The sequence below is a fragment of the Pagrus pagrus genome (genome assembly GCF_965226575.1).
Source record: "Pagrus pagrus genome assembly, chromosome: 4".
Lineage (NCBI taxonomy): Eukaryota > Metazoa > Chordata > Actinopteri > Spariformes > Sparidae > Pagrus > Pagrus pagrus.
The window spans coordinates 14,289,139-14,315,971 of record NC_140188.1 but is presented as its reverse complement, the minus strand read 5'-3'; the positions used below and the strand labels follow the sequence as shown (position 1 = coordinate 14,315,971).

Genomic DNA, 26,833 nt, shown 5'->3' with positions numbered 1-26,833 from the left:
GAAAAGCAGAAAATTCAATCACACAAATTAATAAAACAACCTTTTGATATGACCTTCTTTGACATGAAAATGATTCTCCTTTGAAAAGTAACTGCTTCAGAAGCCATTGTACAAGCTACTAAATGATAAGAATTTTTCAGTTCTTGCATAGCCTTACAAACTGCCCTACAAACTGATGTCAAGGATGTCATGAGCCAGTAGCTCATGTGTGTGCCACTGTAAAATTGATGTGACACATCAGATAAACATCGTCCACTGCCTCTGGTGGATGTCATCTTATTTACCAATAGGCCAAAAGCAGTCAACAAGGTGAATATCAGCAGATACCGATGTTGTGGCGGTAAATGGGTGCGTCACTAGTTTAATGAAAATGTGCCAAAAGAAATAATAGCTAGTGACCTCGAACTCTCTTTTGTTTAAAGTGGCTAAAGTCAACTTTTCCCCCATAACGTTTCCAAGTGATGTTTTTGTTGCCGTCACTGTTGCAACGACAGATTAATCAATTTTCTGCACAAATAACAGCAACACCGGACAAAACATGAGTTTTTTTAAATCATTTCATCTATAATAGAAATGGGTCACCAGTTAATCTTCCTTTTCCCGGTTCTGGTGGTAGACAAGACTGTATACTGATAGTGAGGTTTATAGGGAACCAATGTCAACGCTGATGGTTTCTATATTCTATATCCTCAACATTGTGCAATCAACATTTACTTCATAATAATACGTTGAAGCAGAAAATGTGTCTATTACCAGTTTAAATAAATAAATGCCCTAGCCTTTACTGGAAACGTTATGCTGATGTAATATTGCTGATACTGTGTGTATGCAAACATATGGGAGCCTGTCTCTCTGTTTCTATTTATTTGGGAATCTCCCATAACTAAACTGACTCCCCTCCAGTGAGACTGATGGAAGAGTTGGCTGTGTTAACCTTTGCAGCAGGGACACATTAGCACTTTCTCCTGTTTGTTCTGTCGCTGCAGCACACACTCATAAACCCTTAACTGGGCCTCTCTGCTGGAGCTTTGCACATTTGTACCTGCAGGTGTGTCTCCATGTGTGAGTGATGATGTTGAGTCCCAGATGGGAACACATTTGTGATTTGAGAGACTCTGCAAAGAAATCCCCACACGCTTGGTCAGCTGAGAGAAAGGAGTGGGGCTAACATCTCAGCTACTTGTGGAAATGCACGTCTCTGTGCTAAGCTGCTGCTGTGTGCTTCATTTAGACCTACAGTCTGGGTACATTTCCACTGGGAGATTTCTGGTCATCAGAGATGTCTCACCTTTTTCCCTCCATCATATTCTGCTTTTTGTCTGATCCCTCGTGTATGCGATGTCTGGCTGATCTCCATCCCCCTCTACCACTGTAGTCTTTTGGTCCACAACCGCCCCCTCTCATTTCTGCTTAGTCATCCTTGCAGTAACCAGCCACATAAACAAGCCAGTCAGACCAAATGGCTGATCAGTGAAAGGGGGGTTTGCAGGAGGAGCTCAACCGTTGACTGTTTTTTCCTCCTTCACTCTAAATGCTTCCTTTATTAAGTCCAACTGCACTGTACACGTGGCAGCTTGCCAGGGGCCCTACAGGTTATGTACATTTCTGCCCAGTTGTTTGTGTCTGTGTGTTTAAAGGGGTCACTATTTCGCAGCTACATGTTGAATGCCTCCTGTACAGTAACTCCCTCCAGAGGCTTGAGACATGGACACTTGGTAGCCTTGTGTCACATTTGTGCTGCTGCGATCCCCTCAGGAACAAGTGGTTCCCTATTATGCAATGTCTCACACGCAGCCAAGGTGCACATTACATTTTGCAGAATATGCAGAAACCTACTCTTTCTAGACTGGTTTAGTATATCTGGAATAAAGAAAGTAAAGACAGACTAAAATATTTTTGCTGCATAACTTATTTTTTATATTTTTCCCCCAACCCTTCATTTCAAAGTGAACCCCGGCCCCTCAGAACAGAGTTACAAGGGGCAGTAGTTGAAATACCCCCTCTGTGAAACGGGACATCGCTTCAAGCCCCCCATCTATCATCAGTTACTGGGTATTGAGAAACGGCTATTGTTTTATGCTTCTTGTAAAGAAAAGGACCATAATGCATTGAAACGGCAGAGCTCTCATAACCCTCGGTTTAATGTGTGCCACTGAAAACCTTAATTTGGAGGGCCATATAGTCCTAACACTGCGGGACACCCTACCCCTAGAGGTGAACACGCAAAATGGAGGGGTATGGCTAAGTGGAAGGGGCAAGAGGTGTATTGGGATGGGGTCTTACTTGGTGAATGCCATTTAAGCACAGACATATTTTCATTTTTATTGGGGATGCAACAGCTCCTTTTTCATGCCTCTCCATCTGTCCATTTTGATTAGACACTAAGATGTCATATTTCCTCTTAGACTTCAGGCTGATGAGACATTTTGCAGCGGATAATTTGACTAAAACACACTTTAGTCTGAGTGTGTTTTCATTAAAACACTAATGAAACGTTGCACATATATATAACAGAGGTACAGCAAGTGTAATCACAGAATTAACAAACAAGCTCAGAAAGGGAATCAGCAGCTTGATGTAGCCCACCCACAACACACAGACGCACACACACACACACGCACCCATACCAGCACTCGTGCAGAGGCACACTGTGCGTCATGCACTATTTTTGGGTTCTGGCAGCTCTGCCAGAGAGGTATTCACACTGATAGAGTCATTCTCACTGACAGGTGCCCATGTTAATTGTAGGTGGTGATTGTCTTGCTGTTAAATTGCTCAAAATGTGTCTGCTTGTGTTTACATAGTCAACACCATCTGGATGCTGAAGAACAGCCAGAACATACTGAGAAAATGCTGTGGAGATTTTTCACATTATGCTTGGTGAATGGTTCATTGGTTTCACAGATGAATTATCTCTATACTGACTGCAGTGAGCTATTTAGCGTCATAGTGTTTCCTGCTGTTTGTATTGTGACTATACAGCTTTTTACATGTGGCATTTGTCACGTAATATCACCATGTTTTTGGGACCAGTTGAGTCATGCAGGAACCCTCAGTGCAACTAAACCATCATCAGCCTGTTCAGACACACACACATAAGTGATGGCAGTATGGCACGAGGGCAGAGGTTATGGAGTTCATGTTGAATGGGCCGGGCTGTCAACTAGAGAGAGGGATTTGCTGGTACATAGTTTCAAGGGCAGCGCTCTATGTTTTTGTGTTTGAGTGGGTGGTTGGGTGTTTTACCAGGGCAGGAGGTTAAATATCTGTCCACCTGTTAATCTGTGATGCTGCTGCTGTGTTGGACTGCAATACAGTATAGATTGGTTTAAAGTAGAGGTGAACCGATTCACCTTTGTTCAGTCCCAGGCCTACTCCGTATTTGAATTTGGATATCTGCCAATACTGATACCAATACAAGAGCTCTTTCTTTCTCAAATATTGTAATTATTATTTTCATTATTATTGTTGTTGTTATTAAAGGTGCAAAACCTGAACAAATCAAGTGTGCAGCAATTCGTTATGAACTACTGGTGAGTAGACTACATGAGTTCAAAAGTAATAAGACAGTTTTAACGGAGACGCCCTGGTAGCTCAGTTGGTAGAGCATGTGAGGCTGTTCATGCCGCAGCAGCCAAGGGTTCAAATCTGACTTTTTGCAGCATGTCAATCCCCCCTATTTCTCATCCCATGAAAAAGGCCATATATAAATAAGACAATTATAAAGAGTTCAATGGAAAATTGTTAGTAATCAATCAGACTATGTAAACTGGATCAGTTACATCAGTCCGATATCCGATAAGTGAATTACGTCAATATCAGCATCCAATACTGATATTGGATCGGTTCCAACTGTGTTTAAAGCATCAAGTGGTGCATAATATAGGCTCACAGTAGAAACAGATGAGGCACTTTTAGGTTACGGTTTAACGGACCCCGGTTGGCACACTTTGATTGTGCTGAGCTGCATCAATTCCTGAGAAGGGCCAGACGCAGCCAACTTTGGTCCCCCCCTCAGAAAAACGTGTGTCATGCACTAAACTGATGGCTCAACACGTGTGTCTGTGCTGCTGACTGAAAAAGGGGATGTTACTGCTGATGTAAACCTAATATTTATTGCTGCTGCTTCAATTTTTCCCACCAGCAGACCAAGGAGAGGCTTTTATTGTGAAACAGCTGTAGGAGAAACACTGTATTTGACAGCTAGTTAGCAGAGCTACGGTAGCGGGCCTGTTCTTCATAATGGGGAAGAAAATATTAATGGACATATTCTGCACTGTTTGATCAGCAGATCTGTTCTAATATTGCAGGATGGAGTAGTTTATCTCCAGCACTACTTCTTGAATTGCTGCCTGTGTGATTAGAAAGTTTCAACATGTGAAAAGCAAGGGAACTGAACTCTTACTGACACTGCTTCTTTTTCTCTCTGTAGGAACTGAAAGACCTGACGCAGCGAAATGAATGCTTAGATCTAAAAGGTAAGAATAACATTCATATAGTCAACACTATAAATTTAACTCGTTGGAATCAACACATGCCAGGCTGCGAGATTAATTTTACAAATCCTTCAACTTTATTTCATGCAACAACATATAATGTGCTGCTTGCCGATGTGTGCGTATGTCTTCAGGTGAGAAGCTGGACTACAAAGCATGTGAGTCTCTGGAAGAGGTTTTGAAGAGGGTCCAGTTCAAAGTGATAGATCTGGAGCAGACAAACCTGGATGAAGATGTAAGAAGATCCTTTTAAAATGTATCTCTATCTCATTCTATTCCTTCATTTCTCTCAGTGCAGCTCTGATATTTCCAGCTTTCATCCTTAATTCATGCCCATCTCTCCTTCTCACCCTCTTTTACTGTTGCTGGTTGCCTTCAGCCACACTCCGATCCTCTTCCTCACTCTTACTGCACTGGTGGGATGTGGAGTGTTTATCATGGGTTTTCTGATTACTCCAGATGTCCTCTTGTGTAAACACTATTAGGGACGTTTGGGCTGTAGACACGCACAGACCGAGACAGTGCTGCAGTGTGAAGCAGAGGGGACACAGGCCCTGACCACTTCCTGTCACGCAGAGCTCTAAATACACTGACCAGCACTGTATCACACACAGGCACAAGCTCCACAGAGTCACACAGGATATGTTTCTTTAGGGTAGGAAGGGCCGCTTTAATTACAGCTCTTGTTTTTTTTTATTTCTGTCTGGCAAGTTCACTCTTAAACTGCAGAATTTATTCAGTCCCCTGTCACCCGCTGTTTTTCAGCACACTTGCAGGTAGCTTTAAACTTTTCTCTTTTTTTCATGAAAGTGAGTCTGAATTAGAGGCATCCGGTGGAGTTTTGGAGCACTAGTAACACTAACGAGTAATTTCTTTAAGAGACAGCCCCTATGTTGTTTGTGTCAATGGGATGCATGCTTGAACATAGTTTTATACTGGTCTTCTGGTTGGTGGCGGTAGCATGCCAGAAAGTGTGCAGCAATTCACGAACAAAGGTCAAAGAGGACCTCTAGCAAGTAAACAAATATTTGTTGTGGAAGGACAAGCTTTCAACACATTTGTTAGGCCACAAGATACACAGAGAAAAACAGTGAGGGTAAACATAAAAACTCCACAGGTTAACTTTAACACAGAATGATGTCAGGAAGGGCTTTCAAACAGGGCAAACCCACATTAACTCCATAAAACTGACATGTTACGAAGGCCTGAGACTTAATTATCAATAATCAAATGTGATTTGATATTTTTTTTAGCAGGCAATAACCGTGTCTCACTGGAAAGCATTGTTATATAGACTTAGGGATTAGATAAGTGGCCCCAGCTCTTTCTGTGTAGAGCGTGCATCTTCTTTGTGTGTTTGTGGGGTTTCTTTCACTTTCTAATTATAATCTAATCTAAAATTAACTGATGTAAATGCTGTAAACACATCTGGAGATGGTTAGTGTATTCAGTCTGTACTTGAAGAAAAAAGTCCCCCTGGTGTCACCTAACTCTGCCTCGTATTGCTGTTTTAGGTAAGCCAGGCAGAAGCTACAAGTAGTAGCAGATGCTAGCAAGTCTTTCCTCCCCAAAAAGTGATTTAGACATGAATAACGTTCTTGTCTTTTCTTCAGTGGACCTGGCATTTGTCCAACAGCTCTGGCTAACTCATTTACACATTGACAGATCAAATCACAATGTGGTGACACTCGAGTCAACAAGGATGCATTTTAATACCAGTTGTAAATGCAAACACACAGATCGGATGTCATTATCCAGATAAAATATCCAGATGCATATCACATGTCAATACCAGGTGTAAATGGAGGAAGGAGGTGTGTTAGCCTCGAGATGGGCAGACGTTCTGTGTTTGTTTCTGCATATTCACTACAGGGTGTAGATCCAGTCTAACAAGATGGCATGAGCAAAAACATCCCTACAGTGCATTTAGGGGAACTTTCACTCTCGAGTCAAACAGATTTTATCCCACTGCATTCAGAAATTTTCACTGCACAAGTTGATGGCAATGGTATCTCTGATTGAGTTTCATACTACAACAATGGATTACGTGTCAGGTGGTCAACAAAAAAGAGCAGAAGTAAAGATCACAATGTTTCACATCCATTAATATGATAGAATTTGAAAGCATCTTTAATCCTCCATGAACTGCTCACTGAAATCACAAACAGTGCTGAGAAACACAAAACCTAAAAGAGCAAGGGCAGTTTCATTCATGAACAGTTATACATATATATATATCCTTTTTTGACAGATTTTGACACACACACACACACACACACACACACACACACACACACACACACCGGAGCTTCACATAATCCTAACAAATACAGAGTGACGTGCGCACTCTCCTCACCGACCATGTAACACTGCCCCGGAAATGTGAATGAAATAGCTGAATGAGTCAGTGATTGAGTCTCCAGCGAGCAGCATCTTAGTCTGAGACGAGTGTGTCGCATTGGGCTCGGATTAAATGAGACACTGAAAGGAGAAAATACCGAGGATGTGATGACAGAGGAGGGTGAGAAGGGAGGAAGGTGGGATAGAAAAGGAATTGAAAGGGGATGTGAGAAGATGGGTTCATCTTTGAAGTGTGATACAGTGGACAGCTTGATTTGGCAGAGCTTTGTATCTGCAGTAGTTGCGTCTTGTTGGGAATGATTTGGGTGGATGAAAGGAGAAAAAATAGTTTTGGAGAGATGGGAGCACAGGGAGGAGCAGGCATGGGGAGTACTGACACAGCCTGGCTTTTATTGGACTGGATGTGACTCATCTTCCCCCACCCTGTAGATAAACACACTCGTGTGTACTCAGTAATGTCGCCCAGTATGCACGCACACACACACAAAGGGGAAAAGGTTACGAGACGCTTTGCAACAGCCTGTCGGATTTTGTTACTTCTCATCAGCCTCAAGAAGAAGAAACTCATACGCTCATACTTCCATTTTAATCTCATCCTGCAGCTGGCTGCACAGGAGCCAGAAATCATCACTGCCTGTTTATTTCTGTCTTGTTTAAGTTTGCTTTTAATTGTTGCAGAGTTAAAGACACCAGGGACACAATGACCCAGCAGCATTTTTTTTGTTAAAATATGCTAATAACATGTTATGTAATGGAAGCAAATGGAAAAATGCAGAAAAGCAAAACAAACAGCTCTCCACCTCCACTTTGGAGTCATCAACACCTTTTTATTGTCAGTATATCAGTGATGGATGAAAGAGATGCACCCACGCAGCACCACCAAAACCAAAATGAGACAAAAACACCCTGATCACATGAGTGCACTTTGGCCTTGTGCTGCATCACCTGACTTTTCACTTCAGTCCTGTGTCTGCTCCTTCAGGCCCTCAGATCTTAATGCTGTTGATTAAATAACGTTCTTCATCTATAGCATCTATTTTTATACTCAGTTAATCAATTGAAGCATATTCCAAGCTCAATGCAAAACTTTTGACGATTCAAGCATATCAAATGTCTCATATCATTGTAAACTGATGATTTTGGGGTTTGGACAAGACATCACCTTGAGCAAATTATGTTTTGGTTTTTTTTGCAATGTTTTTATTTTCTATAGATAAAACTATTCATTTGTCAATGGTGAGAATAATCTGCAGTTTTATTTATAATGAGGATAATCTAAAACCGCAATGATTAGTCTATTCATCGATTAATCAATCAGAAAAAAAAGCTAAACATTTGCTGACAATTAATCTAGAAAATAATCAGGAGATTTATTAAAATGGTAATACTTGTCAGTTGCAGCCCTAATCTAAAATAAACTTTATTTAGTCGTGTTTTCCTAAACAAAGGAGACAGTACCATTTTCACAAGTTCTGTAGTCGGTGGCCTCGACAGGTGTGTCTCTGCCCCGTTTACCTGAGGCCCTCGTGGAAAGTGAGCAGGTCTCCTGTCCTGAGGGAATGTTACCATGGCAACTACAGCTGCTCCCATCTGTATCTTGTGACATCGCTTTCAGAGTTTTGACACTTTGACCAACTGTGAGATTTGCTTCGAAGCTATTTGATTTTATCTGAAATGCCATAAAGGTTAATATCTTTCTCCTCTGCTCTCTGTGCTTCTCAGGGTGCATCAGCTCTGTTTGACATGATCGAGTACTACGAGTCAGCCACACATCTTAACATCTCCTTCAACAAGCACATTGGCACACGAGGATGGCAGGCCGCCGCTCATATGATGAGAAAGGTAAGAGATCTTCTTCTCCTACAGTACAGTATGGATAATAATATTAATATTAAAGAGGTTTCAGGTTGAATTTTTTAAATAAGAAACATGGTGTGATGGACTACACTGGAGTGCTAGTTGTTTCAGTGAGAAAGCTCTTCAGCCTCAAGACTAAACTGTGTGCAATATTTCATGTTATGTGCTTTGTTTGGCCAGTAAAAAAGATGTTTGGTTTCAAATACTACTGACTTAAAGTCAAGTCTTCTCCTCTACTTTGTGCCCAGGGGAGAAGATCGATCTTTCCTCTGTTTTTATGTTTCTGGCTGAGCTTGTGTCGTGCAGCGCTGCTGGTTTCTGTCAGCACTTAGACATAAGAGTCTGTTCTTCCCTCGCTTGCTCTTCCAAAGTCTTGCCTGTGCCCTTTGCGCTTCACTTTGACGTCAGTCACCACCTATTACCGTTAGGAATACAAATAGGTCGCCAGGCAAGCACATTAATATCACCTTTCAAGCAATATTCGTGAGAAAGTACACGGATACAAACAGCTGCTGGTCAGTTTGAACAGTTTATTTTAATCAAACAAACCTTGTGAAGAAACTGTTGATTGTGTGTCAGAGGAATAGGGAGAATAAAACCACTCCTTCAAAAACACATTTCATACAGTCACGTCTGTATTATTCTGCACTGTTTTAAAGTTGAAGGTGAAAGCGGAAGAGTGAGACGTTAATGCAAAAGACTTAATAAAGCAAATGTAAAAAAAAAAAAATATCAATTTCATTTACATACTGGGTTCCTAGTTTTCTTTTCTAGTCTTTCCTGGCAGTGTACCACCTTGACCCACACCAATCTGTTTGCCAAGCCACAAATTACAGCAGTTTTTATTAATAACATTGTGGTCTAATTATTTGTTTTCTAAGATCTGGTTCATTACTTTCTCTCCTAGAGGGAAAAACAACACTTTCTTAATTACATTTACTAATGATACAATAACTATGTTTACATAAATGTATGAGTACCACAGTCTTACTGTAATCACAACTATGAGTGTGTGAGAAAGTAATTTGTCATCTGATCAGTGTTTGTACCAGAAGGCATTCCCCTGTCTACAAGTGTCTGATGATTAATGAAGAGCTGCCTGGAGACATCACACATATTCCAGCTTGTTTATTGTTTGTGTAAAAGCTTGTCAATAAAACGTTGCAGTAGCTCATTTCAGGAAAACCCCATAGGTCTTAACACACTGTTGCTGTGGAAAGGTGTGTGTCGTTGAATCTCTGAAGTGAGGTCTTGGATTAAGCCTATGAAAAGTGTGTCTATGTGGGCGACAGTGTCCATTCACATCTGGATAATATTTTATGTATAGAGTCTGATGAAGCTCTTAGTTGTCATTAGTTTACTACAGCAGCTTTAATCATAATATGTGTGTGTTTTTAAAGGTAATCTACTTGCATACTGGGTTATATAATGTCCTTAAGACAAACTAGCTGTAATTATTCTCCCTGACGTTTTTAATTGTGTTATTTTCCGGCACAAACACAGTTTTCATCACTATAATAAGAACATTATTTCACAGGTATTATGATTTCTTTTTTGGAGTTTGTGCCCGATTATCCAAGCATTCCTAATTAATTGTATCCTGTTGGTGTTTCCCCCTTAGACGAGCTCTCTGCAGTATCTCGATGCACGTAACACTCCCCTGCTGGACCACTCGGCTCCCTTTGTAGCTCGAGCGCTCAGGATCAGTGGCAGCCTGGCAGTCCTCCACCTAGAGAACGCTGGCCTGTCTGGCAGGCCGCTCATGTTACTGGGTAAGATGGGCAGAGCGCCAAAGGGGGTGAAAGGAGAGGATGTACAAGAGGAAGAGGAGGAGTTTCTCTTTCCAGCCCCACCTTTGTTATCAGAGAGTCTTAATTCTTGATTTTAGCCTTCTGTTCCTGACCCTCAACCTTCCCTCTTCTTCCTTTATCTTTTAAAGCCACCGCTCTGAAGATGAATATGAACCTGCGGGAGTTGTACCTGGCAGACAACAAACTCAACGGCCTGCAGGACTCGGCCCAACTTGGGAACTTGCTAAAGTTCAACTACAACATTCAGATCCTGGACCTGCGCAACAACCACATCCTCGACTCTGGTGCAGTAGCATAATTGCTATAAAATCTTGTTTACCCAAGATGGAAAGATTTGTTTGTGTATAAAACCTCAACACAATTACGCAAACTCGGATAACATGCAGACTCTTTTGATCCTTGTGGGGAAGTTATCATGTTTACATGGTTGAGTTGTTTTAAACACAATTTGGGTTCATTTAAATTCAAATTGTGATTTCAAGCAAACAAAAGTTGGACATTTATTTACATACATTTTGCAGTCTTTATTTTATGTTATTACAGATTATCACAATATGTTGATGACTAGGGCTGCACAATTAATTGCAAAATAACTGAATATCCAAATCGCAAGAAGCTGCATAATTTGATAAAGGTCAAATATGTGACAAAACAACATTATAATGATGTCCTGACCTACAGACGTAAGAAAGCATGTCCGTCTTGTACAGACACCAACAAATGTCACATCATCATGATTTTAATAATTTTTTCAGTGAAAATTAAAAAACTTTTTAAACAATTTTGATTCAAAACAGCCCAGAATGTTGATGTGATTAGTGTTTCACCCTAAAGTTTTTGAAAAGAAACTAAACAGCCGGATGCATTATTTGGCAAAACAGATCGTAGACCTGCCAAGATCCACCCGTTCTTTCAGACATGAAAATTATCAAATATGAAATTCTCAATGTTGAGTGGAAGCAGCCCAGAATATAAACTAGTAACAGTCGTTTCATATGTCTTCCCTTTTAAAATAAAGTTAGACTGCAACAGCTTTATTGCCTTTTTGAACACTGAGCCCTTCCAGATGCAAAAAACAAAAGATGTGATGTTGTCATCGTACTCTTAAAAGTATAACCTGAAGTAAAGCTTTTAGAGGCTGGGATTAGTCAGATACAGATGCACTAACTCTGCCTGTCTTTGTTTGTCGTCACAGGTCTGGCCTACGTGTGTGAAGGACTAAAAGAGCAGAGGAAAGGCCTCGTCACTTTGGTGCTATGGAACAACCAGCTCACACACAATGGCATGGGCTACCTCGCTGCTGCACTGGTACACACTCACTCACTCACTCACACACTCACTCACTCACTCACTCACTTAGACAAAGAAAAGCCAGTCTGCACACTTATCAGATGTGTGTATAACAGCTCAGGCAGGGATAATTCAATTTTCTCCTCATTACTCTATCAGAGAAGTGATCAAAATAGAGCCCTGCTGTTTGTTTTACTTCTTTTCTACTCATGTTTGAACCTCAGCTCTCTCCAACATTTGAACAGTTTTATGTAGTCTCTCTTATACCTAGTATATGTTTAGGATTTGTGAAAAGTCTTCAAAGATTGGACATTTGTGAATTTTTAAGGAGCTCTGTGGAACTTCTGTGTTGTGCTGGAAGCTAGTCTTTAGTTTATGTAGTTTATGTAAGCGAACGTTACTTCTAAACTAACTTGAGCTACTGTCGTCTCTGTTAGTGGAGCACAGAGACGAGGCACTCGAGAACGTTTAAGTCCCATCCTTTGGACTGTCGCAGAAAATCCAATCCAGATTCTTAACAAAGAAGTCCAGCAGCATTAAACAACTTAGATAAATCGATCACAGGCTTGTATAGGCACCAGAGGGAGACGAGGAAGGACAAATTTGTGTGTGTCACATTACAATTCACTCACATATGGCCAGTAAAACGTGAATAATACATGTTTATTGCTACAAATTGTTTCATAGGTCCCCTCTAAGATCCCCGTTATGTTTTTAACTTTAGGATTTTGCGAATGAGTTCAAATAGAAAAAAATGCCAGATTTATAACAAAATCTGGTGTTTAATCAACATAATCACTCATTGTCACCAAACACCTCCTAAACTTTTAAATGAAACGATCCCATTGTCATATTTGGTTGTTGTCTCCTGTCATTGGAATCAACCAGAATTAAATAATCATGATCAAAACATACAAAGTTAATATAAACAGCTGATTAAATTAACAACGTGACAGCATAGTAAGCAAGAAAGATTTTATTTATAGCACCTTTTTAAAAGCTTAGCTTACAAGGTGCTTGTAAAAAGTTTAAATAACAAGAGATAAGTGCAACACAAACGTTATAGCAAGAGAAAAATCACACAATAAATGCATTAGAACAGTTAAACAATTGGAAGTATCACAAATTAAAATAGTTTACAAGCACAAAAACACTTGATTAAGAGATGGGTCTTAATCTGTGACTGATTAGACGCAAGACAGTTCGCTGACCTGATCATACATTGGTTGCTGTGGGCATAAAGGAATTCTGTAAACTGGAGATTTTGGTTTTTGCTGTTGGTTTGTCTCCCAGTTACAGATATGGTGAGGATTATTTTTCCTCAAGACAAGAAGTGAACCTAAAAGTCACGCAGGCAGCATACTGACCTCCTTAGAGATCCTGTTTAAACAAATACGATTAAGAACTTGCGTTTACTCTATCATAGTTAGATGAATGACTCATATTTGCATTTCACCAGAGAACCTGTGACCTGATTTCCTTGTGTAAACTGGAGAGTGACAGGTGTTCAGGTGAGAGATTAACATACAGTGTAGATGAGTGTTATGACGTCTGATACAAGCGGACTATTTCACGTAAGCCCGTCATTAATACACCTGACATTTTGTGCAGTCGTATCAGTGAACAGATGTGAGCTCAGGCCCTGCTCTTTGTGCCGCTTCAGTTCTCTCAGTCCTTCTTGGGTCAATTTCACAGCAGTCTGCTGCAGATAATCCATTACTAAAGTCACTGGTCTCATGTCTGTTTCTGAGTGATAGCATCATTATCTTCACACTCATTGTTCACTTGTTTTAGTTCTACAGGAACATGCTTTGTCATTACAGCCTCGGCATTGTCACAGTGTGATAAACCTCTCTTCCTGTTGTTTTTAATGTTCAAAAGTTGGTTTTGTGTACAGTTTTCATATATTAATACGCCCATGGAAAAACATGACTTTAATTCAGCATCTAGTGCATGTTTCCTGCTCACATAACTCCCAAGTTATCACTATTGTTTTGTGAGAAGAGATTAGTTTTGTTGACTCATTGTAATGAATTTAGCTGCATATTTCAGTTTAATCATATTATTTTTGCAGTTGTATTATTCACTACTTTAGTCCTTCCATAAATGTGTCTGTAGAGTTCATCTAATGTGTCACTTATGATTTATCCGCACAAACTCTCATAACAGTAATGGCTTATGCCAATCAAGATAAGTTTATAGAGCAAGCCTATTCAAGTACAGTTTTAGAGGGGCCGGATTTGAAAAAAGCAAATCACCAAGGGACACTGGACTTAAAGCTTACTTTCCCTATGTCTGACCAGTAAAGCTCAGAATGTAAATGTTTTAAAACATTTACTTTTTATTTTCTTCTCTGCTTTGTTTATTAGTTTTCACATTTGACACAAAAAATGCACATTTTTAATCTCTGAAGTAGGTTCAATGTTCAGAGTTGAACTCTGAGACTGCAGCCTTTGACTTCTCACATGTTGTTTGTTATGGGACAGCATTCCTCTTATTTTTAGAGACACGTGATGGTTTTCTTGTTAATTATAAAATACAGTTTTTTTTTAGCTCTTCCAAGAAATCTGCTTGGTGGTCTTTTAAGGAGGTTTGTGAGATGTAACAGAACACACAGAAATGGCCTTCGACTCATGATGATAGATATAATCTCATGACTGCTCCTGCTGCTGCTGCTGCTGCTTCATAACCCTGCAAATAACTACCCCAGAGCTGTGACCTCCATCCACCCACCATAATGAACAATCTCACCCACAGAAACTGCAGCAGTGGTTGACATACTTGCACTATCTTGCACCACCACTGTTTTGCACAAATAACACTGTTAAAGCTGATACATCTGTTATGTTTTTATTCTGTTTTTCTTTTTTTTTTACTGTATATATGTGTATATTTTTACTATATATTTTATTTGGTATACTTTCCTTTTCTTACGTTGCACTATTTGTTTCTAATGACGTGGTGGTAGTAACGGGCATTTATCATTTACAAGTGTGAAGAGAAAAGGTCTGTTAATTAAACAATATTAATAAAACTAGTATAAACTATGTTTTTTTATGTCTTAAACCATCAGCAGCACAGCTCTGACACTCACTGGGAGGTTTAAATAAGCAGTCAACTTAAAAGCAGGAAGGATAATTTCAAGGAGTCGCATTAATCAGCTCATTAAGTAGTAAAATGCAGCCTGCAGGGAAATACAGACGATCTTTTCCCGAGGGACTCCCAGTAATGTCAAAACTCTCTCCAGTTAAGAAAAATTAAAAAATCCCCAATAGATAATTCAAACGTAAAAGCAATTGCATAAACACATATTGTAGTTGTGAGAAGCAAAAAATATACATGAAATACTTGGCAGTTTATAACTATAACTGATGAAACACTTATTTGTTTTTTTTATTTTTGTATAACAATATTTTATCTCTGTTAAACAATTGGTTTCTATCTCAAAGCTTTTCATTCTCCTCTATTGTTTCAGCCATGCACCCAGAGTCTGGAGACTCTGAACCTCGGCCATAACTCGGTGGGTAACGAAGGTGTCCACAAGCTGAAAGACGGACTGATTGCCAACCGCTCTGTGCTCAGACTGGGCCTCGCTTCCACCAAACTGTCCTGCGAAGGTGGGAGCACGCGCCTGTGTGCATCTGCTTCAGTTTCTGTCGAGGATTCTTTTTGCATTTGTTTGACTTCCTGTTTCTCTCTAACGTGTGCTACAGGAGCTGTGGCTGTGGCTGAATTCATCGCAGAGAGCCCCAGACTGCTGCGTCTCGACCTCAGAGAGAATGAGATCAAGACGGGTGGATTGATGGCGCTGTCGCTCGCCCTTAAAGTCAACACCTCTCTGCTGCGTCTCGACCTTGACCGGGAGCCCAAGAAAGAAACTGTGAGCATGGGGAGGAAGCGTGAGGGGGGGGGGGGTGGAGGAGATGAGGTCAAGGGCCGAATGTAGTCCAAAACATTAATCCTGCATTGGGTTTATTTATTTATTTTAAAGATTTTACTTTGATGATTGTTGGGATAATATCGTGAATGCAATTATGTCAAACTTTTTAATCGTGACATGAACTTTTCATATCGTCCCATGCCTAAGACCAAATCCAGCCATGAATTGAAAGCCTGATATTATTCCTTTGTGCCAGAGACCTCCAATGTTGTCCAAAAACTGTTAAAAACACATCAGTGCGCCACACTGTTGCACTGTATTAAATGTTCCTTAAATTCACTGAACATGAACTCCGTAGTTTAGTTTAAGTGGTCGCAAATAGACCATCCTGCTACTGTAAATGCTCAGTAGAGCACCAAATCAGCAGTTAAAATGAATCTCCAAAAATGCACAGTTCAATACTGTTTGAGTAATTTTCTCTAAAAACTACAAAGCCCAGCTGTTTTAAGAAATTTTTAGGCTTTTTTAAAAGTGAAACAATCCATCTGAGACCTGTTTTCTAACATTTACTTCCTCAGAAGGAGCGAATTGGCTCTAAACGGAGTAGAAAAGTCAAAAAGTATTGAGGGATGGACTAATGCAATTTTGGTCTTTTCATTGGATTTTGCTGTTGTGTAACAACTATACAGAATAACACCAGTCATAGCCCTTTTTTAAAAAGTGATTTTTCCGGGAATTGTATAGCTTTATTGGATAGCTGACAGAGGAGAGATGACAGGAAATGGGGGGGAGAGATGGGCCACCAGTGCGCCTGCAGCCTTTTTTAAGGAAAATTGTCTTCTGAAAGAGATATATAACCGACTGAGGGAGGGTGGTGGCTCAAAAGAGATTGTAGGATTTGCTCTGATTTAGTTGTTTTTTCTGGTATTTTTTATGTTTGACACGTATTTTTTTGTCTCAAAGGTGAAGAGCTTCATTGAGACCCAGCGCGCCCTGCTGGCTGAGATCCAGAATGGCTGCAAGAGAAACTTCATCCTGGCAAAGGAGAAGGAGGAAACAGAGCAGAAAATGAGGCTGTCGGCATCCATGGCTGAAATCGCCACAGAGGATGGAACCACAGAAGAAGAGGAGCAACCAGCAGCGGAGGAGAGTGGAGGCACAGAGGGGAAAGCAGGCGAAACAACAGGAAATGAAGAACAGCCGAGCAGCCAGTCAGGTGCGAGCGCTGAGACGGGTGTTCCTAAAATGACCCTGGAGTCAGATTCAGACACTGAGGATGAAGAGGAAGAGGAGGTGGTAACAAAGTCCTCCTCTTCCACTCGCTTAAACCAGCCTGCTCCTCAAACCCAGACACATCCCCTCAGTGCCTCACATACGTCCTCATCCCCCTCAGCCTCACCTAACGGCAGGCCGAGCGTCATTTCCGGCATCACCGTCACAGAATCCACGGCTCCTCCAGGCACCCCTCCATCTCCTGGTCGCTGTATATCTGTCTCTAGTCCAGGGAGGGGTCATAAGATCTTCATGGTAACTCGGGTGGAGAGCCCGCCTGAGCAGCAGCTGCTACAACTCCAGCTGAGCAAACCTCCAGCTCCCAGCCAGGTTAAAGAAGCATCAAAGAAGCTTGCAGATGGAAACACACCCACGACACAGCAGACACCGCCGCCGCCGCCCTCATCCCAAACACAACTAACACAGGAGGACGTGAAGGAGAGCTCGACCGCTCCGTCAACAGACTGTAAACTGATGGAGCAGAGTACTGTAGCACCAACTACAACTCTACAGCCACAGTCTGCAAGCCAACCCACAGAGGATGACACAGCTAGCACTTTAGACCCAGAAGTGACGGATCCAAGTCAACAAGCACCAGCCCGGCCTTCAGAGTCCTCATCAGTGCAGCTCACTGAGGAGGCAACAGAGAGCACTGAGAGCCCCCAACATGAGCCCACTTGTGTAGAGGGGACGAAGGAAGAAGATGAGGAAGTTTTTATAGAGGTTGAGGGACAGATAACGTCCCCTGATAGCACAGAAGGAGAGTGTAAACAGTTAGACGAACTGAGTCACACTGAGACTAGTAATCCCACGGGAGAAGTGCAGCAGCAGCAGCCGTTAACATCTGCTCTTGAACAGCTACAGAATGAGCTAGCATCTGCATCAGAGGAGACACAGTCGCAGAAACAAACAAAGGAAGAGGAGAAGGAGGAAGAAGAAGAGGAGGAGGCACTGGAGGAAGAAAATGAAAAACCCAGTTTGACAGGGAACGAGTATAGCCAGCCAAGCCAAGAGGAACCATGTCAAACTGAGGCAGATGAACAGGGAGCAGAGTCTGTTCTCTCTGTCCAGACTGATCAACAAGCGCCATCTGTCACTCGAGGTGGAGCTCAGGAGTCCAATCCTCCAGCAGAAGAAGCCTCAAAGAGTCCCGAACCTGCCTCGGCTGAAGTGGAGGATTCACCCGACGAGAGCTCTGCCGACGAGGGTGAGTGTTTCGCTGAGGCTCCAGAGGAGGACGTAGTCAGTTCAGCTCTGCCCAACGGCCTCAAACCTGAGTTCTCCCGCCACCTTCTCGACAATGAAAGCCCCAAGCCCGGCAGCTGTGTGATGGAGCACGGTGAGACGCTGTAAAACTGATCTGGTCAAATGAGAAGTTGGTTTTGGGTGTGAAAATGTGAAAATCATGTTTGGTATTGTGTGTTTTAGTGAGTGTCAGCTGTGGACAAGACCTGGAGGAGCTGCTGCTAGAAGCCAGTTTGGAGACTGGGAGAGAAGCACCGTGAGGCCGAGAGGTAAACATTTATTTTATTTAATCAAAAATAGACAAAGTCGTGATGATAACAGGGACTTCAAGCAAGGGACTGAACAAGCAGATCTGAATATAAAACTCCATCAGATAAAACCTCATTACAACGATAAAAATCACCTCTTCACTCGTATAATTAAGCTGCCTTTCTTCCCTTGAACAATATCCAATTGGTGTGAAGTTGACAACAATTTAATGGATCATTTAAAAGAAAGCTACTCTTGTACCTCTTGTACATCTGTTCCATCTGTTATAACATTGCTGTCACTGTGTAATTGCTGGGACCTTGAAACACAGTTACATCACTAAAAGTGGCTCCGTCAGGTCCCGTTCACAGACTTCCTGTTCATTGACCCACCATACTTGTGATTGATTGGGCTCACTCCACTTTTTATGTTTTTTACAGGACTGCCACTATTTTTTCTTGTACAATCCTGATTGTGTAATGATAATTTAATTTTGAATCTTGAATATTCAAACCTTAACCTGGCAACAAATCTAGATAAACTGTCATCTTGCTTTGCTGTCAATCTGCTTTGGCTACCTGACCAGTGTAGACAGGGTGTATGATGAAGAAGATAAATATGTATTTGCACAGCCAAAATAGCATTTTGTGAATGACAGAACATGGTGCAGAAAACAGCTGTAATGGCTTCAGCCACACTAGTGTGAAGATGTTGGGCAAAATGCTGTAACCCTCAAGAGGATGAAGAATTTTATAAACCCATTTCAGTCTGGACAAAAATAGTCTTCGTATGACTTGTGTGAAGGTCCAGACATTGGAGCATGACTATTTTTCCATCCCTCTCTGTTCAAGCAGCGCTCGAAGATCATTCAGTAAAAGAAGCGTAACCACCGATACATTGTCACTGACAACGATGCTACTTTCTAATGTTCCCTGTTCTCTTCCTCTCCCACAGGGACTGTGAGGACGGGAGAAATCAGCACTCAGATTGTTTGTCTGGCTCTATTAAGTGACTGGTCGCCCGACAATGTTTTTGCCGTTTCTTTGACTTTACCACCAACACAACCTTTCCATAAAGGACAGAAGACGTGGTGTTACAGTCAAAGCTCTACACAAGCAAATTATGGACAAAATCATCCTCTCGAGCTCGGCTGTGACAAATAAGGAATCCTCTACATCCACACTACATCAACCACTGACACACACGTACATATGCACATAAGAAGAAATAAAATCACCCTGTTATCACTACATTTTGTCATTCTGCGATCTTTACAAACAAACAGCCACCTGCGAGTGAGAAAGAAGAGAGATGGGGGACAAAGGAGGGAGGATAAAACACTAACCAAAGACAGAACACGGACCTTTCTCACAGCGCTTCTCGCTCTCATGTGTAGAAATAACTAGCAATTAAAGTTTATGTCACAACACACACACACAAAGACTTTAACGGTGATAAAGATAAAACCTGGGGTTGACGGCACAAGTCAGAGGACAAAATAACGGTGACGGACCCTGCTGAGTGGACCTGCTGGCTTTAAACACTTGTTCCAGAGGTGGACGTAGGTCACACAGGCTTTTATATCCGAGGAAGCTGAAGATGATAACGTGCTTGTTTAAATGTCAACGTTTCATGTCTGTGTCCCCCACTCTCCTGACCATTCTCCCCCTGCGGAAAATAAAAAAAAAACTCTAAGGGACCTCTGCCAAAGTGACCTCCCTCCTGTCTGTTTTCTCCTCCTCTGCTCACTTTGGCCCCTCAGGTATCCCCCTCCGGCCCTCAGATATGACGTGGAGGAGCTGCAACTGTTTGTCACAAAGTCGGTTATTTGCTCCCCAGAACTTCAGCGAATGTTGAAAAGCAAGACGTCTGCTCCGATTGAGTTATTTACAGTTAAATGGAAAAAAATATATTTTTTCCTTTTTATTTTCTGCAACTTCAGACACTATTATTGCTTTTGTTCGATCAGTCATTGTTGTGTTTAGCAGCGCCGTCTCTTTCCTCCTCCCTCCGTCTTACTCTTCCTCTGGTACTCGGTGCCATCTCACCTCTCTGTTCCCGCTCTACATGATTCATGTTGCCTTCAAACTCACCACTTCAGATTCAGTCTTTTTGTTTGGCTGCTTTGAGAAATCAGTTATTTTGTATTTATTTTATAGCTATATGAGCCTTTTCTGATTTATTTTTCCTTGTTTCTTCTTCATTTTATCTTTTTTTTCCATTTTGGGGTTGCTTTTAAAGATTAGCCCCATTTTTTTGATGTATATTTCAGATTCAAATTAGAGCAAATACTTAATAGTTTTTTTCTCTTTTTTTTGAGGGGGTGATCTGTGTTGGGAGGAAAGGTAAATATGATTGAATTGTTGGACTACGGTAGCAGTCGGGGTGCAGTAACGACAGGAAACACAAGGATGCAGCAACAGTTTACATCAAAGTCCTTGTTGTTTTAACACCACACACACACACACACCAGAGGGCGCCAGTGGCTGTGTTGTTTTCCTCCAGTGGAGACAGACCTGGGCAGCATCATGTACAACAGGCGCTGGTGTCTCTGTTCAAATCCAACTCCTGTCGTGCATTTTCCAGATCAAGCGGTAAAACTTTACATGAAATGTCAACGTGTTTGCTGTTTTACCCTGCTTTGAATTCCTCCCTGAAGCAGACACAGGCAGGTGTGTTGTTTGTTTATTTTTTTTTTTTCTTTTCTTATTAAAAGGAGGAGCATTCAACCCTCCTGCTCCTCTCCACCCAACAGATAGTTTGCCCCCACTGTTTGTTATGCTTTAATTTTTAGAAATTTTTAATAATAATTTGTTAACTTAATTGAAATGTGCTGGTAATCACAAAGATATGTATGGCAAAATTTGTTCCTCTCAAATAAATGCATGTAATGACTAATGACTGAATGTTTCAATGACATTACTCAGTCTGGCTCCTCAAAATGTCTCAACTCTGCACACAGCTGGTGACTCTTTCTAATATGTGATCTTGTAAACTTCTAATGAAATGTTTAATTTGATCTTATACCACTTTTGCTTAGATTAGAGTCTTTATTTCACTTCTTTAAAAACACAATCAGTAGAAAAGGGTTCAGTTCCTATTCACGTCGTTTTTTATTGTCACTTTCTGTTGATCTGTACCAAAAAAAACTGTATACGATCTGCGATTAAAACATAAATGTCAGAGTGAGAAATCGATGGGCTGTCAGTGTAAAATGACAATCAGTAGTTGCAGTGCAGCATCAGGCACTTTCTTTGTCACCAAGAAAAGCCCCCCCACAGGGTTATAAAACCAAAACCTGCCGATGGTTCCCAACATATTTTTCAGACATTCCTCTAATCTTTGCTTTTGGTTTCTTATCACAAATTTAGCTTATTTTACATGTTTTGGGGCTTTTGAAGATTATACAAATAAAGATGATGCTGGGTCATGTGGGCTGGACGAACGACCAGGGAGCTTCCATGTCATTAACACAGTTGAATGATTATTAAAAAGGTTGTATGAGGATATTAAAATACTGAGTCTTGACAAAATAGCGTTAGGCACAGCAATGATTAAAGGATAAGTTCACCCAAAAAATGAAAATTGCGTCATTATCTACTCGCCCCCATGTTGATAGAAAGCTGGGTGACGTTTTTTTAGTTCACAAATCATTATGGAGACATTTTATGTTTTTTGTTGTTGCTGTCCCCATTTACTTTAGTCGTTTAAGTGAATGCAGCAACGTTTCACTGTGAAGCTCCAGGAATGTTTTGTGGACTTTGAAACTTCACCTGATTTTCCATCAACAAGAGGGAGAGAAGATAATTACTGAGTTTTCATTTTTGGGTTACCTTTTCCTTTAAAGCCGCAATTAAATGAAAAACCCACTTTCCAAGTCATAATCCTGTGTTTCTCTGTTAATTATTCATCTGTCTGTTTTGTGTAATTGTCACATTCTCGTGTGATTTTATATCAAAATCAAAATATCTCTGTAAAAAAGAAAAAAATATAGACGACTCATCTTGAGCTCGGGCCAGGTATCCTAATGAGGTTACAGGCTCGTCATATTAAATTGCACTTGACCATTAGTTTGTGTGTGTAACCAGCAGAGCAATATCACTGAAAGAGATGTTTGGCTGTGTTTGAGATCTAATTTGTTGGAGCGAACAAAGTCTGCAACATCGCCTCCAACATCAGTCGACCAAAGTTATTACAGATTATCCTGAGGGGGACATGAATGACCCAAATGTCACAGCAGTCTATTCAATAGCTGTTAGGAAATTTCACTAAATCTGCAAATGTTAACCTGCTGGTGGCGCTAGAGGAAAACTCAGTGGGTCACCAAAAGGATTCATCATCTTGCCACCATGAATTTCTGTCCATAGATTCATGGCATTCCTGCGATAGTTGTTGAGATATTTCAGTCTGGACCAAAGTGGTGGACCAGTCACTACTGCCATAGAGAAATGCTGCTAGCACAGCTAAAGACGTGCATGTAAGATGTAGAATAAGGCAGAATAAGATGTTTTTGCTTCCTCAAATTCCAATCTGGGAATCTTGTGATAATGTTTTCTCTTCATTCCTTTAAAAACATATTTCACTAAAGCAAAGACAACCACAGCTGGTCGGACCTTCACTCCCTCAGTCCAGGGCAGGTGGGTTCATGTCTCCTGGAGTGGAGGGAGTGTAGTGGTGGCAGGGAGTCCAGTTCAGGGTGGGAGCTCTGCTCTGTACAGGACGTGTTACTGTAAGTTTTCTCTGAAGGAATTCCAGACTGCATTAATCCACTCCCTCTGCAGCAGCACAGGGAGGGAGATTATGAGACGAAGTTACTAAACTGGGATTTTACGGAGCCTTCGACACTTACAGACAACCAATGAGTCAAATGTCTCGATCACATAACACAGTCCTTTGTTAAGTTTTCAACAAAACTGCATTAACCACTCTTTTACCTGCTACACAGACGACCCTGTCTCCTAGAGACTTTGGTTTTGTTACCTGCTGCCTGATTCTGATCACTGACTGCTCTTTTCTTCTCTAGAAAGGCAGCAAGAGCACTTTGATTAAGGTGAGAGAAAGACTGTGGTTTTGGTTAAATGTGTTTCAAGTCCCTTAACTTTTCAACAAGTAAAGCAACATTGTCTAACTTTTAACCTTAAAATAACAGTTTCTAAATCATGTTGATGTTTCAGTGTCTTGTAATAGGCTGAATGGTGTCTCTGTCTCAGCCACTCCGCCCCCCATCACATGTTTCTGCTCTGTGTGACTTCAGTGAGAGGGGAGGATCACAACGTTACACACATGTTTACTTCAACATACAAGTGTCCAACACATAACATTGTTATGATGTAATGAGTTGTGTTTGTAGCACCTACTTTACATCTGAACTGTAAAAGTTGTGGGATTTGAATTTATGACAGTGGCTCTGCACTCAGAAACTGTGCAAACTCACACAAAATGCCAATTTCTACACAATGTTGCTTTAAAGTTACCTTAATTCTTTTCCTCACACTTGCTCGGACTCTCTCTTTATGCTTTGACATGTTTTCCTTTTGAAACACTTGTTAGTGTGTTTAGTGTTTTGAGCAAAGGTTATTTTCTGTCAGCAGTTAAAACCACCGGTTACTAAAGATGTCGTGCAAACCTGCAGTCAGGCTCAGACAAAACATCCATACTGCAAAAGAAAAGGGACTCATCACAGTGAGTTTAATCATTCCTGTTACTGGATAACAGCCTGTTTTCACACGCACACAAATCTGCCATACAGTGACTGTATTTTCCTTCTGTATCAGCACAGAAACATTGTGACTTATGGTTCTTAAAGGTCTGGTTCTTATAACTCCACAGGAGGCACCACAGGGATTTGGTTGTGTTGGGATTCCTGTAAAAATAAATTCTGGTTGAAATAAAACATTTCCTGACGTCCTGTCGGCCTCCTGTTCTCTGTTTTCTATGACTCCTCACCCTGAGGCTCGGGCTCTGTCCACACTGGTGTGAAACGTGATTGTGCACCTGAAGAGTCAATGTGACGTTTTCTCTCTGTGAAGTCGTTTCACTAGATTCACATTTCACTGATGGGGAATTTTGTCTCGGCTACTATTAATAAAGAAAATAGATGTGGGATATTAATAGTAGCCTAATGATAACTACGGTGGCCCTGAAGTGCAAATCACAACGGCAAATCAGAACACAACAACAACAAAACAGAAAACACAACAACAAATTACTAAACACAACAACAAATCAAAAACCACAACAACAAATCAAAAAACACAACCACAAATCAGAAAACACAACAACAAAACAGGAAACACAACAACAAAACAGAAAACACAACAACAAATTACTAAACGCAACAACAAATCAAAAAACACAACCACAAATCAGAAAACACAACAACAAAACAGGAAACACAACAACAAAACAGAAAACACAACAACAAATTACTAAACGCAACAACAAATCAAAAAACACAACAACAAATCAAAAAACACAACCACAAATCAGAAAACACAACAACAAAACAGGAAACACAACAACAAAACAGAAAACACAACAACAAATTACTAAACGCAACAACAAATCAGAAAACACAACAACAAAACAGGAAACACAACAACAAAACAGAAAACACAACAACAAATTACTAAACACAACAACAAAACAGAAAACACAACAACAAATTACTAAACACAACAACAAATCAAAAAACACAACAACAAAACAGAAAACACAACAACAAATTACTAAACACAACAACAAATCAGAAAACACAACAACAAAAAAGAAAACACAACAACAAATCAGAAAGCACAACAACAAAAAAGAAAACACAACAACAAAAAAGAAAACACAACAACAAATCAGAAAACACAACAACAAAAAAGAAAACACAACAACAAAAAAGAAAACGGCGGTGTTGTCCTTCCGGTTCAAAGGACGGACCAGTCCAATCAGCGACGATTCATGTCGCCCGAGAGTACCTACCTTTTCCGGTTTGGTTAATGTCGTGTTTTCTGATTTGTTGTTGTGTTTTCTTTTTTGTTGTTGTGTTTTCTTTTTTGTTGTGTTTTCTGATTTGTTGTTGTGTTTTCTTTTTTGTTGTTGTGTATTCTTTTTTGTTGTTGTGTTTTCTGATTTGTTGTTGTGTTTTCTTTTTTGTTGTTGTGTTTTCTGATTTGTTGTTGTGTTTTCTTTTTTGTTGTTGTGTTTTCTTTTTTGTTGTTGTGTTTTCTTTTTTGTTGTGTTTTCTGATTTGTTGTTGTGTTTTCTTTTTTGTTGTTGTGTTTTCTTTTTTGTTGTTGTGTTTTCTGATTTGTTGTTGTGTTTTCTTTTTTGTTGTTGTGTTTTCTGATTTGTTGTTGTGTTTTCTGTTTTGTTGTTGTGTTTAGTAATTTGTTGTTGTGTTTTCTGTTTTGTTGTTGTGTTTTCTGTTTTGTTGTTGTGTTTTTTGATTTGTTGTTGTGTTTAGTAATTTGTTGTTGTGTTTAGTAATTTGTTGTTGTGTTTTCTGTTTTGTTGTTGTGTTTCCTGTTTTGTTGTTGTGTTTTCTGATTTGTGGTTGTGTTTTTTGATTTGTTGTTGTGGTTTTTGATTTGTTGTTGTGTTTAGTAAGTTGTTGTTGTGTTTTCTGTTTTGTTGTTGTGTGTTCTGATTTGCCGTTGTGATTTGCACTTCAGGGCCACCGTAGATAACAGCCTAACAGCCTACTAATAATGAGAAGGGGTCATTCTGCAGTAACTTGTCTGAAATGTCTTCCTTTTCTAACATTTAAACTTAGACCACATTATTCCTTAACTGACTCTATGAATACACATAAATGACGGCTTAATGACTTGTTTTCGTTTCTGTTTCTGTTTTTTTTTAACTAGTGTTACCCATAAGGAAGGTAACTGACTGCATTTTACGAAATGGCTGCTTCAGGGCATCAAACCACATGTTGTCAATCACGTAAAACTCACTAAATCATGTAATTCAATCCATTTATATTATGATATTATATACAACGACTAAAAGCTTCACCTGAGATCTGGAGAGGAAGTCATGTCGTCATAGATCTTCAGGGAATAGGTCAAAGGAAGTAAAGTGATGTCATCAGTGTGATTTCTATTTCAAAATAAAAGACGTATGTCATGTGACACCAGTGACTTTTATGTCATTTCTATCATATATTTGATAGGTGTGTATACATGATATACATTATTGCATTTTAAATTGTTTTGAACACAAAATACAGCAGTTTGCTTCTATACATGACCGTGGGGACAAGTAGTCCTGTGGTGCTTGGATTGTTAAATAACTGACTGAAAAACAAAAATTGCAGAATTGATAGACCAAGAGTCAGTAATTGTTCAAATAATATGTTGTTTTATTATAAAATATTTAAAAAA

The 26,833-nt window shown here is 40.3% G+C and overlaps 1 protein-coding gene across 2 annotated transcripts in view; it reads left to right on the top strand.

Annotated features, from left to right (window-relative positions):
* ppp1r37 (protein phosphatase 1, regulatory subunit 37) overlaps nucleotides 1-21,362 on the top strand; it is a 44,145-nt gene extending 22,783 nt beyond the window's left edge. The window contains exons 3-13 of one of the 2 annotated variants that reach the window (XM_084350565.1): nucleotides 4,433-4,478; nucleotides 4,631-4,731; nucleotides 8,580-8,699; nucleotides 10,336-10,486; nucleotides 10,654-10,809; nucleotides 11,721-11,833; nucleotides 15,291-15,432; nucleotides 15,529-15,695; nucleotides 16,659-18,306; nucleotides 18,396-18,481; nucleotides 19,416-21,362. In XM_084350565.1, coding sequence (XP_084206691.1) covers nucleotides 4,433-4,478; nucleotides 4,631-4,731; nucleotides 8,580-8,699; nucleotides 10,336-10,486; nucleotides 10,654-10,809; nucleotides 11,721-11,833; nucleotides 15,291-15,432; nucleotides 15,529-15,695; nucleotides 16,659-18,306; nucleotides 18,396-18,472 — 2,721 coding nt within the window. In that variant the 3' untranslated portion in view covers nucleotides 18,473-18,481; nucleotides 19,416-21,362. Of the gene's footprint in view, nucleotides 1-4,432; nucleotides 4,479-4,630; nucleotides 4,732-8,579; nucleotides 8,700-10,335; nucleotides 10,487-10,653; nucleotides 10,810-11,720; nucleotides 11,834-15,290; nucleotides 15,696-16,658; nucleotides 18,307-18,395; nucleotides 18,482-19,415 lie in introns of both variants that reach the window. The other variant, XM_084350564.1, reaches the window with a different exon arrangement.
* Nucleotides 21,363-26,833: the final 5,471 nt, after the last annotated feature.